The sequence below is a fragment of the Leiobunum rupestre genome, chromosome 5 (genome assembly GCF_980474605.1).
Source record: "Leiobunum rupestre chromosome 5, qqLeiRupe1.1.hap1, whole genome shotgun sequence".
Lineage (NCBI taxonomy): Eukaryota > Metazoa > Arthropoda > Arachnida > Opiliones > Sclerosomatidae > Leiobunum > Leiobunum rupestre.
In genome coordinates, this window is record NC_143388.1 from 9,340,549 (window position 1) to 9,353,400 (window position 12,852).

Here is a 12,852-nt window from a genome sequence, read left to right on the forward strand (position 1 = left end):
AACGGTAATAGTTAGTGTAGGGAGCTGTTGGCTCGAACGCGTGGCATGCAGGGCTTGCCACCACCCTCCTACGCATTGTAACCCGGCCACCTAAATTAATGGCTTCAAAAGTCGCATGATGACTTAGGCTTAAGGTGGTGCCTTGGGTATTAGCCTAGCTGATTATTATTATTATTATTATTATTATTATTATTATTATTATTAACATCAGTTTTAGGTTCTGATGAATCATTTTAAAAAGACAAGTGTCCATTTCAAGTTTTAAAACGATAAAATTGTGAATAAGCCTTGGCTACGGTGCTAAGGGCTCGCGGCGGAGATTTATCGCACGTGGTTCTAAGTTCAAAAATGTTCGCGCATCGCTTGTGCGCATTCATAATGCATTTCGCGAAATTTATTTCAGAAATGCATAGTTGAGGACGTACCCACTAGGAGGTACAGATTTTGAATACCTACCACTTAATAACGGGTATGTGACCTTGGAGGAGAGAAGGGGTTCCTGGAGGGGAAAATATGAAAACCATAGCTCGGGACGTTTTTTTTTTGGTCGGACTCTCGTTAAATGCTGCCACCATTGAGAGGAATTTGGAACTTTATTATTATTATTTTTTTTTGCAAATTGCAAACATAATGATTTTTTTTTTTCGGTTAATACTAGAAATCCATTTTTGGGTGAGTTCTAACTTAGCATTTCTCTTTCTACAATCTATATAACAACAGTACTTTCCCGTTATATAGAATTAATTGTAAAAGTTTTAATATTTAAACTAACGCGTAAAAGACCGTTGGGCATTCCTAAGCCTTGTGTGATCTAAAAACGTCTTCCAAATGTGCAGACGACTAATTGGAATTTTTTAATAAATTTATCCACCGCTAGATGCTACTAAAGTTCTAGGGTCCGACCAAAAATTACCGCCCCCTGCTTTCCCCCTGTCCCACGCTCGGGTACCAATCGCCTATGCTCTTGGTATGATATTTTTCCCTCCAGGAACCCCTTCTCTCCTCCAAGATGTGACCGTCCAAAATTTGGCCTAGACCTTTGCTAATGGGGACCTTATGATAGGCTTATGATTATACTTAGGAATAAAGATCATGTTGAAGTTTCCTAAAGTCACGAGAAGGAGCAAAGAAAAACATCAAACGCGTTTGTGCCAATCGGGTCGGAAGACGTTAGTTTTAGGGAACCAATGCGATACTGGGCCGATTTGATTGATTCTCAAGAGGAGCAGCATAATGGCAGACCATTCGGTGGGTTCCGAGAAAAGCTATAAATACTCTTGACGTAAGAGATCTTGGGCAGCTAAGCGTTAGTGCTCGACATCAGAAAAGCTTTAAATTGTGTTCAGAGTCATTCTCCTAACTATAAAAAAGATGTCATGGACACAAAATTACCCCGATGTATTAAATATATTTTAAATATTAAATTTAAATTTGAACACAGTTTCAATCATCGTGTACATTTTCTTAATAAACCCAAGAATAATTTTATGGAAAATGAATTTTTCGATTTACCTGGTTTTGGAAATAAGGTAGCGAAACGCGAACGTGTATATTTAAATTAATTTTTAGACAAACCAAATTTTAAATTTACCTGGTTTTGGAAATAAGGTAGCGCAACGCGAACGTGTTAATTTAAATTAATTTTTAGACAAACCGAATTTTTAAATTTAACTGGTTTTGGAAATAAGGTAGCGCAACGCGAACGTGTTAATTTAAATTAATTTTTAGACAAACCGAATTTTTAAATTTACCTGGTTTTGGAAATAAGGTAGCGCAACGCGAACGTGTTAATTTAAATTAATTTTTAGACAAACCGAATTCTTAAAGTTACCTGGATTTGGAAATAATTTTCACTGGGACATGCGTCAGATGGCGCCTGCATCAATCAGTAGCGGCGCCAGGATTTTTGGGGAGGTTGGCCAACCATTTGGAGCCGCCCCCCCCCTCCCCCAATTTTTTCAAATCCATCCACGTGGATTATTTAATTTAATTTTTGGGTAATATGGGTACGTGACGAAAAAATTAGAACTAGTAACACTTAACAAATTAAATGAGTGGTTTTTTACTTATTTCTACGACTGAATTCAAGTCTATCAATTTACATTCATTCCGTCGGTACTTCGCATGTACATCCCTTACATCAGAACTTACAACTTTACGAAAATGAATAAACATGGGTACACTAACAGGAGACGACCCGAGGTGATAATCACCAATTTTTTTCAAACTCGGGTATAGTGTACACCTCCATGTAACTTGAAAAACCTGCAAGGGAAAAGTTGTGACGGGCTTTCGTTTTGCCATGGCAACCGAAAACGTTTTTGACAACATTATTTGGAATTATTTCCATTGAAAATAACATGGGAATCTGAAGGATTTTAAGGGTCCCCCAATTGACCAAATTGCATTTAAACTTGAATAAATTTAATTTTCAAAATCAATTTAAATGTATTTTTAACGTTTTTGAAATTTTAAATATTTTTCTTTTTTTAAAAGGGTTAATAGGGGGGACTCTTAAAATCCTTCAGATTCCCATGTTATTTTCAATGGAAAAATTCCAAATCATGTTGTCAAAAACGTTTTCGGTTGCCATGGCAAAACGAAAGGCCGTCGCAACTTTTTCCTAGCAGGTTTTTTAAGGTACATGGAGGTGTACACTATACCCAAGTTTGAATAAAATCGGTGATTATCACCTCGGGTCGTCTCCTTTGTAAGTAAAATAAGTTTAAGAACCATTTATTTGTAAAGATAAATTAAAGATACAATTTGGATATAGAAGCGCTCGCCAAAAATTAAAACTAAAAAAAAAACTACTGTCAAAGAAAAGTTACTCGTGCCTTTGCAAGGAATAAAAACAGCAGTGTCGTCAAGCGTATCACTCGCATTGAATATTGAACAATTTATAAATAAATAAATTATTTCGCAAACAAATTACATAATTTTCTGATATTAAATAATTTGGAGGCCCATATATTAGATATAGTTAGTGTATGGAGCTGTTGGCTCGCGTGGCATGAAGGGCTGGCCACCACCCTCCTACGCATTGTAACCCGGCCACCTGAATTAATGGCTTTAAAAGTCGCTCGATGACTTAGGCCTAAGGTGGTGCCTTGGGTATTAGCCTAGCTGATTATTATTTTTATTTTGGAGGCCCCTTAGGCCAACTTTTGGAGGCCCCTACCAAACTTTAAAGTAGGCCCAGGCCTACCCCAGCCTGTTGCTGGCGCCGCTACTGGCATCAATTGGTACGAAATTCAAAAAGCACAATTTGGGTCCCGCGATTTGGCCACTTAAAATTTCTGAATACAACCGAAAACCTAGTTAAAAAATGATCAGTACTAAATAAAAATTCTATTTTCCACCAAGTCGGTCTTAATTTAAAAAAATATACATTTAAATTCGAAATATGACAAATATTACTAAAATGGGTAAATAACCAACTTGTGGGCTCCGATCTCCAAAATTTATTATGGGCTTGTACCGAGGGCACGATATTTCCTTTCGATTGAGATATCTCTGGTCCTTCTAGGCCTAATTCTTGGAGATTTGTGGAATACGGCGTCATCGACTACACTGTACGTGAGCCCAGTATAGGGATTGTGTGTAAAAATACATTTTGGATAAATGGCGTAAACAGAGATTAATTAAAAGGGCGTAAGTTTTGTGGAAGGCGTGGATTAAGAAAGTAAGTAGGAAAACCAATGTAATTGCGAGAGTTCTGGATGTGGCCTGAGCCCTGTGTGCGTCACTGCTCTTGATTACACCTACCATTAAGAAATTGATTAGATGACTTAGGCCTAAGGTGGTGCCTTGGGTGTTAGCCTAGTTGATTATTATTATTAAATTGGATCCAACTGAAAGCAAAACATATCCAATTCTGTTTGACATAAATAATTTTGAGCAAATTGGAATGAGTTGAATCAACTACAACAAATTTTTGATTTAATTTTTGATTAAAGTTGAATTTGGATCAGCCCAATTTGGGAAATAATTTTGAACAAAATGGTTATTCAGTTGAATCAACTACAACACATTTTGGGTTTAATTTTTGATTAAAGTTGAATTTGGATCAGCCCAATCTGTGAAATAATTTTGAATTTAACTTGACCATTTTGATAATAGCAACCGTATTATCTGAATTGTGTTATTGTTGTTTGATCCAGTCAGTCATTGAAACGTAAAATATAAAATGTTTTGCCTGATATTTAAGTAATGTTAAATATTAATGTATCGTTAATGTTTCGAAAGACTTTATTTGAGTTAGACGTAACCTCAAAAGTCATAAATTATTAATATAAAGCTCAGATATATATCGGTGTCTAAATACGCTTTTGCTTAAAAACTTTTGAGTGTGTTTAGTTACGTATAAATTTATAGCAATAGGCGTCTAAGTAGTTTTACGAAACTATTTCTCCATTTTCTAGGAAATCTTAGTTTTTCTTGGTTCGGATAATAATATCCGGAAATATTAGAAACCCCGTATTTAAATATTTCTCATATTTGGTCAGAGCGAAAACCATGAAAAGAAGAAAGGTTTACTCTGATTTATAAAGGTAATTTCTCCGCGGAATCTCAGTTTGCTCCGCTATAATCCGATCCAAATAAAACAACTGGAGCATGCAGTTGCGCAATCTGCAAATTCTTCTACGAGTCACTAACGATTTCGGGCTTTTGGAAATTGGAGGTCTCCGCTTTTCATGGGGGCCATTTTTCAGCTCTGGAAATTTTCCAGCCCGCTTACTTGAATAAATTAATGAATACGCTCGTAATGTTTATAAATTGGAGACCGTTTTACTACTAGTGACTTCAGTTACCAGCCTGATACGTATCGTTCTTATAGATAATTACCTCGTCGTAATATATAATAATAATAATAATAATAATAATAATAATAATAATAATAATAATAATAATAATAATAATAATAATAATAATAATAATAATAATAATAATAATAATAATCAGCTAGGCTAATACCCAAGGCACCACCTTAGGCCTAAGTCATCAAGCGACTTTTGAAGCCATTAATTCAGGTGGCCGGGTTACAATGCGTAGGAGGGTGGTGGCAAGCCCTGCATGCCACGAGATCGAGCCAACAGCTCCCTACACTAACTATTACCGTTAACCTCGACAAATTTTTATGGAAGGGGAAACCGAAGAACTCGGGGAAAAACCCCTTAAACCAGTGGGGAGAGAACTTGCAAACTCAACGCAGAAGGAGTTGTTCCGAGTTTTCACCCAGTGCCACAAGCTGGGATCGAACCCGGCTCCTCTTGCTGCGAGGCGAAAGTGCTAACCACTCCGCCACCCCACTCTCGCCAACCCTAAATAGACGCGTTAATTCCATTCTTTTACAGGCTAAATCCAATATTTGTATTTACCTAATTAATGCTCCCATACATTTTGTGACATAAATGTAACCCTTTTTTAATGTTATATTTCTATAAAAAAATATCAATAAGTTATGTATGACTTTAGATCAAAGTATTGGAATTAGAGTCCGCCGCCTTTTCGCCTCATTTTTGATGCGACGCCGTGCTATTTCCAATTTCTTCCCAAAAAACCAAAAATTTTCAAAGCCAGACAATTCTAGTATTGCAAAGCTTATTATCTCAGGTTACATTTATTTCCAGTATTGTGTTTTGTAGTATTTCTTTTAAATAAAGAATGCGTGTTTCAGTTCCTACTTCCTAGCCGGTGTTTACTCATTTAACAATTTAAATTTTTTATATTCTTTGATGCATTTTTAAGGCTTACGCATCCAAACGCCATCGTCGCTGAACAGAAATAACTGTACGCCGTCCCCGAAACTAGTATAAGTAATTACAATTTCAATTTCTTATATTCTTTGATGTATTTTTAAGGCTTACGCCGCCAAACGCCGCCGAAACTAGTTGGTCACTGAACGTTCAGAAAGTAAGTGACGCCGCCGCCGCCTATTTTACAGCGGCGTCGGACTCTATCCTGAATATTTTAAAATGTAGACAAAATTTTTCAAATTAAATTAACTTTGAATAAATATATCGCTAAGAAATTATTTAAATTCTACTTAAGACCAAAGTTAACGTAATTGGATGGTATTGGGCCTAATAATTACTTAGTGAAACCGAAAAATATCTAACTCGAGTATGAAGAATTTATTAATTTCTACTTATCTTTTCCCCCCAACAAAAATCAAATCCCGGTATCTCATTGGTTCCCTAAAACTGACGTCCTCAATATCGAGCTAAATACAGGGTGGAAGCCTCAGCCGTGGTCCAGCCTCGCTACTTCGCCTAGTAAACCAGAGTAAACACTTCTACAGGCGCTGGTATTCCACAAATAGACCAATGGCATAATTAGAAGCGCATCTTTATCGAATCGCCCGAAAAAGCATTTGGAGGATGCATTTATAATTCTCCCATTGGTCTATTTTTGGCCTACCAGCGCCTGTAGAAGTGTTCCACCCGCAGCACTCGAGTGTACTAGGAGAAGTACCGAGGCTGGACCACGGCTGAGGCTTCCACCCTGTATATAAAACAGCTTCATACGTGATAGCGACGGTGTAACTTTAGCCGATAGTGCTCGCGTCCTGGAAAGGGCCTGACCTTTCTGATGGCTATTTTGGGTGCAGTTCCCCGAAGAACGACCGTAAAAAGTAAAGCGTAAACAAAACGAAGCGAAGGCGCTCATCCACCGTCTCTGTTATGCAAGAGTGACATCGCTTTCTTTAGATAAACGGTTCCGCTAGCATCGCCAGCAAAGCGTACAGAGACAATAGTCTACGAAGAGATAAATGTTGCTTATCCTATCTGCCAGGGACAGTAAATGGATGCGATTTTATCCCGCTCGAGAAAGAACGGCTTTGCCGCCTAACTCTCTACTAACACTGCCAACTCGCTTTCTACATTTTGCCGCCTTCCACTTCGCTTTGGCATCGCGCGTAGGGTTGACTTTCGAAAAGTCGCCGTCGATATGACACGGCAATATTATTTATTATTAGTCCCTTTTCAAGGCGAACCCTCTGCCCTCTAAATGGGAGGTCGCGATGTGGTGGCTTTCTGGGATGCGTATTGGACACTCTGTCTTTCCAGATCAGATTCTATTCACTCTGGTCTTAGCTCGTAGACAACTTATATTTGTTTTCTTTTTTTCTAAACACGAAACCAAATTGTACTTTTGGGGGATAACTATTTTTCAAAGCGGCCGTTGAAACTGCCAGCAGGGTTTTAGCGGGTTCATTTACAATCCGCTAATGTTGTCTGCCTACAATGTAAATTACAGAGACAATTAGATCAACGGGATAGCTTTACGTTGTAGACGTTTTGCTCGGTTTTACTGCCATTTGAAATTAAATCTTAAATTTACGACGACCAATATTTCCTACAGTCATAGACATTTGTATGGCCAGAAGTTCATAACATATAGCTTCGGAGATAAGTATCCATCTACTAATAATATTTTACGCGTATATTGGTGAAATGTTTTAAATTACCCTGGATAGACATATTTATTAATTTTCAAACGTCAATGATGTAATAGCTATATGAAGTAAATATTCGATATTTTTTGCCTTGCACTATTTTAACTTCCGAAACGTATTCTGAAAAATCTGCGTGCGTCTACGAAGCTACATGTTTCAAGCGTGTAATATTAGAAACATAAAGTGATACTTCTCACGTGAGAGCTATATCATAACCTACTGGTATTACTTATTTGGTACAGGGATCTACCGTGCCACATACATCTTTTCTTTGTACAATCTAATAATTATAATAATCAGCTAGACACCACCATACGCCGAAGTCAGCTAGCGACTTTTAATGCCTTTAATTCAGCTGGCCAGGCTACAATGCGTAGGAGAGTGGTGACAAGTCCTTCACGCAGCTCCCTCTACTCACTGTTTCCTTTGCAAGGTTCTCTGGAATGGAGTCACTGAATAAAGCCCCTGGTACCAAACGGAAGATAACTTGCAAAGTTGTTCCGACTTTTCAAGCAGTGCCACAAGCTGGGATCGAACTGATCTAAGGTGTGTTAAGGTGTAGGTAATATTTTTACTCACTCTCCTGACGGGCGACCTGAGCATGTGCTGTAGCTCGGGGTGGTTTCCGGTCGTAAGGACGGTTTCGTGGACCTGGTGAGTCTCCGCGTGGGCGGCCGCCGCAGCCGCCGCGCACCTCCGGCGGTGTTCGTCGGCCAGCTTGGCGATCTGCTGTTGCCTCTTTTTCCTCATCTCGATCCTCTTGCCCAGGAAGCCGACGGTGGCGTACTCGAGTAACGAAGCGAAGACCATGACGAAACACGTGCCCAGGTACACGTCGATACTCTTGACGTAAGAGATCTTGGGTAGCTGAGCGTTGGTGCTTGACATCAGCGTAGTCATGGTCAGCACGGTGGTCACTCCCAGCGCCACTCTGGCCGGAGTGGCGTTGCGATGCAGCCAGAAAGACACCCACGAGATTATCACGATAAGGCCAGCGGGAATGTAGATTTGGATTAAGTAGTAACCCATGCTTCTCACGAACTGGATCTCGCAAACCAGACGAGAATAATTACCTACGCAAAATACAAGCTTTCATTATTAACCACGGACAACGAAAATTTATTAAAACTTTGAAATGAGAATAAATGTCTTAGTTAAAAATATCTGCTATTACAGTAGACGGAAAATATCATTGTGACTCGTCGCGCCATCTAAGCACCGCTAGTGGAACTAATATGATTTTTTGCGTGAAAATTATGGTCAAGTTAATAAAGACTGTACAGAATTGAATCATGGACAGTAAATTAAGAGGACAGGTTTTCGATACCCTTCCGCAGTGCATTTTATTTCTCACCGCGTATCAATCAGCTCGAGAGACTCCGAGGGAGTCTTGCAAGGTTGTTTGTACCACGTGATCTTAAAATTTCAATTTGGCAATCTAACGCGGTTGATATTGTTACGTAATTTTTTGCGCTTTATATTTTAGTAATTTTTAATTTTGGGTTTTTTAATTCAATAAAAACTATCAACTGATATTTAGTATTACATATTTAATCTATAAAAACGTGAAAAAATCCCTTTTGGCGTAAAAATGTACTTCGTGTTTATCTTTTTTCTTTTTTCGAACAGTATCGTCCACTCTTAGCGATACTTGTTTTTTTTTTCAAATAACCTTGGACGACTCCCTTAGTGTGATTGGTTTACGGGGGCCAAAAACCAGGCTTTTTACCGATCCTCTAAAATCTACTATCCATGATTGAATCTAACATTTTAAAATATTATATAGCTTCTGTTTAAATATTAGAATATTATTATTATAATATTTTCTTATATGCAGTTTGGAGTAAAGGTTTAGATAATTTGTTTTCTACATTTTATTAAACAGCAGACTGTAATTTTTACTGTCCTAACTAATTTGCTAATGTATTTCAAGAATTAATAATGATTGAAAAGCAAATATTCCATTCTACCCCAATTCCAAGAATATATTAGCATTTTTAAGCTTTACGTTTTGAAACATTCTGAGTAACCTCATTGAATAATCTTTAAATGCAAAAATCCGTCCTATTAAACTTCAAATGATACTTTGCTAATGTATTCCCAGAACTGAGAAGAAAGCAAAAACCAAATAAGTCACACTACCCCACTTCCAAGAATATATTAAATATTTCCAAGAATATATTAAATATTTCCATGAATATATTAAAAATTTCCAAGAATATATTAAATATTTCCATGAATATATTAAATATTTCCATGAATATATTAAAAATTTCCAAGAATAATATCACACATGAGTGTGTAATAGTCACAACCAGATTTCTGATGAGTCCCAAATAGGACGAAACCGGTTTACCGTTGGAATTTCTGGCTATTTCTTTTTATTTTATTTAGTTTTTCAATCGAAGATCTATTTGGTCCGAGATCCGAGTCTTTTGGTTTGCTCGTAGACCTATTGGTACTAGCTATTTCTAAGTTTTTAAATTTATCCGATTTGTTTAGGGTTTAGCTTTTTTATCCTTCTTCATACAGGATATGCTATAGGATATTATAGGTTAAAAAGGCGATGTCAATATCTCGTTTATTTGCTTTCGAGGACTAAACCCTATGATTCCGTAATGTAATTTAGCCACCCAGTACAGATAATTAATTTCGGTTGAGGACATTTCAAAGGCCAAGACAACCCTAACGAAGACAGCTCCGGCGTGGCTGCTAGATTCTCCGCGTTTTTTACTGCTCATGGTTTTTCGCTCCCCAAACTTTTAATGACGTTAGAGAGACACCCAGTTTTTTGCACTCCTTTCTTTCCCCCCAAAGATCATAGAAGAGTAGAGATCATTATATTCACTTCAAAGAACCAAGGCTTAAGTCTAGTTTGGCGTTTTTCTACAGTGATGCCACTGATATGTAGTTCTTTTATTCGCCCTAAACTGTCATTGAACTGTATTAAGGAAAAAAATACACTTTTTTAATCTTCTGACAATTTATCAGCGGTTTTCGGAAGGGTAGTTAACAATTTTCAATTATGATTTTTTCTATTTTATATATGAAAGAAAAGGATTTTAGTGTTTCCATTTCTAAAATACGTTTAAATTTCATTTCTTAGTACGAAATTAAGTTATAAGTTTATTTTTCCGTTGCTAGCATTCTAATTTTTAGTGTCATTATGCTTGAATTTACTTTTTAATGGTAACTAAATATAAAAGTTCAAAATTTTAAACCAATAAAAGTGGTTTAAAGCTATTAAAAATAATTTTGTGTATTTTTAGGTGTGCCTAAATGGACGATTTTTAGTTAATGGTGATTTCAATCTTAACAATATTTACCTACAAAATCCACTAAAATCTTATAACTGAATTAAACAGGGTGAACCCGACTTTGAATATGGTGATCTCAACCTTCAAAATTTCGTTCCTCCTATCTTACGTCGTCTCCCCTTAAGCTTGGGAGAGTGAAAGTCCCAAGATGGAGGAAAGGAAATTTTCAGTCATTGTCTTTTGGAATAGACCTATTGGAAATTTGGGGCTGGTTTACACTAAGGAAAAGCCGTCGTTAAGCTTGGTTTCCACTATGGCGCGTCATATGTTTCTTTACGCCAGTAAAAATGTTTGTACATCCCAAAGTTGAGGCCCGCTAGTGGAAACCAAGGCTAACAGTTGTTTTTACGTCGACGCTCACCCTCGCACCGTTTTTTCTGAAGTGAAAACCAGCCCTTAAGCCTAATAAATTTTTGTCGTTGACAAATCACCGTTGGGGCGCATTGGTCCAGGTAAAACCAGCCCTGAAGCAAATCTTTGCAATTCCGGATTGAAGTGACACTTCCCAACTCACCTGTGGTAAGGAAGATTTCTTTGGACTGTTGCCTGTGACCAAGCACTTTAAATTGAGGAAGTTCCACGTCCGATGACATCCCCACTGATTGTTTTCCTTTGGCCCAAGTATATCGAATATCCTTCATCGTGTAACCAACTATCAAAGATAATCGAAACCATTAAATTTCACAAACAACTAACGAAACCGTCGAAATTGGGTTTATTTATTCGCGAAACCGCTCGTAGAATAAGTTCAATTTGGCCAACGAATGGGTTACGCAAACCCCGTTACTGACCTTTCGCGGCGGAAGAAGACGAAAGAGAAAATTCGTTTATAGTGACTAAAGAAACGTCCGTGGTACACAAAAGAACCGAATCGAAACCAACGTCTCTTTCGTAGGCGCCTTTTCGTGGCCAGATTTATGCCGAATCTCACCTAAGAGATTATCCGACGGAATAGGACCGGGCTTTTCCGGGTAAACAGGGCTGTCAGCTGCTCCCGGGCAAAAAAGGGCTGAGGATCTCTCTTTGTTTCTCTAATGTTCTCCGTTCCTGGTGGGTTGCCATTTCCCGTTAAACCTTTCTTTGCTTGAATTTGCTTCGTAACTGCCTCCCCTTTCCTTTTGTCTCTGGGTATTAAGGTTTTTTGGACGGAGCTTTAGCGGATGTCGGAGCCCGCACGAGGACCCATCGAAAGAAACTATTCCAGGGAAAATGTGCACCTGCCTTACCTCAACCTTTTCGGGGATAATATAGTTTCATTCGTATTTTTTTTTCAGGTTAGAGTTCCTTTCCGCCACGACCAAAACTACCCATTTCAGTATCATTTTTCGGATAGGAGTTCTCTCGCGAAACTCGATTGAATATATTGAATTAAATTAAAATTGGATACGTAAATATTTCTTAGACTTTATTGGTCGAGTGAAAATATTTTTCTGCTTGTTTTGTCGTAACTCGAAAACGTTTTTTTTAACTCGTTATGAGCGATTGTGACGGGTGGGATAGTTCCGTCCGCTCGTCCATCTGATTAATCAGGTGTGAGATGCGTGCTACGGCCACGCCAACAGGGGGATACTTGGGGATAGGGACGGGACACCCGTGGCAGAAGTATGACAACCACCACTAATCAGTGGTCGTCCTCACACGGCCATCCACAAACTCTGCCTCCCAGACGCTTGGGATTACAGGAGTACGCCACTACGTCCGGCTGACTCGAAAACTAACATTTGATTTCTTCAAAATGTTGAAATTTTAGCAATACTTTTTTGGTGAAATTATGTAATCTACTCTTTGGCTATCTTAAATAAATAATTAATATGAAGTTATACACTTCTAAAAATTTTAATTTCTACAAAACAAATGAAGAAATAATGTTTTTTATCACAGCCATCACCTATATAAAAAGGTGGGTACAAAGGCTGACCCACCCTTCGGAATTTGAATTTATATGAAAGACCAATTAGAAACTGCTATTTCTTTACACGTCGTCTGAAACGCAGACGATTCTTAATCGAAAACACAAAACTACGCAAGACGGGAAATTGTTTTTAACATAATTTGAAATTTCACAGGGTGTGT

The 12,852-nt window shown here is 37.8% G+C and overlaps 1 protein-coding gene across 1 annotated transcript in view; it reads right to left on the reverse strand.

Moving 5' to 3' along the window:
- The window catches only part of LOC149943503 (gamma-aminobutyric acid receptor subunit beta-like), a 182,789-nt gene that overhangs the window by 19,376 nt on the left and 150,561 nt on the right, over positions 1 to 12,852 (reverse strand). Inside the window, exons 6-7 of the mRNA XM_090174893.1 lie at positions 11,294 to 11,431; positions 8,042 to 8,535 (exon numbers count right to left, since the gene is read on the reverse strand). Coding sequence (XP_090031019.1) covers positions 8,042 to 8,535; positions 11,294 to 11,431 — 632 coding nt within the window. The remainder of the gene's footprint in view (positions 1 to 8,041; positions 8,536 to 11,293; positions 11,432 to 12,852) is intronic.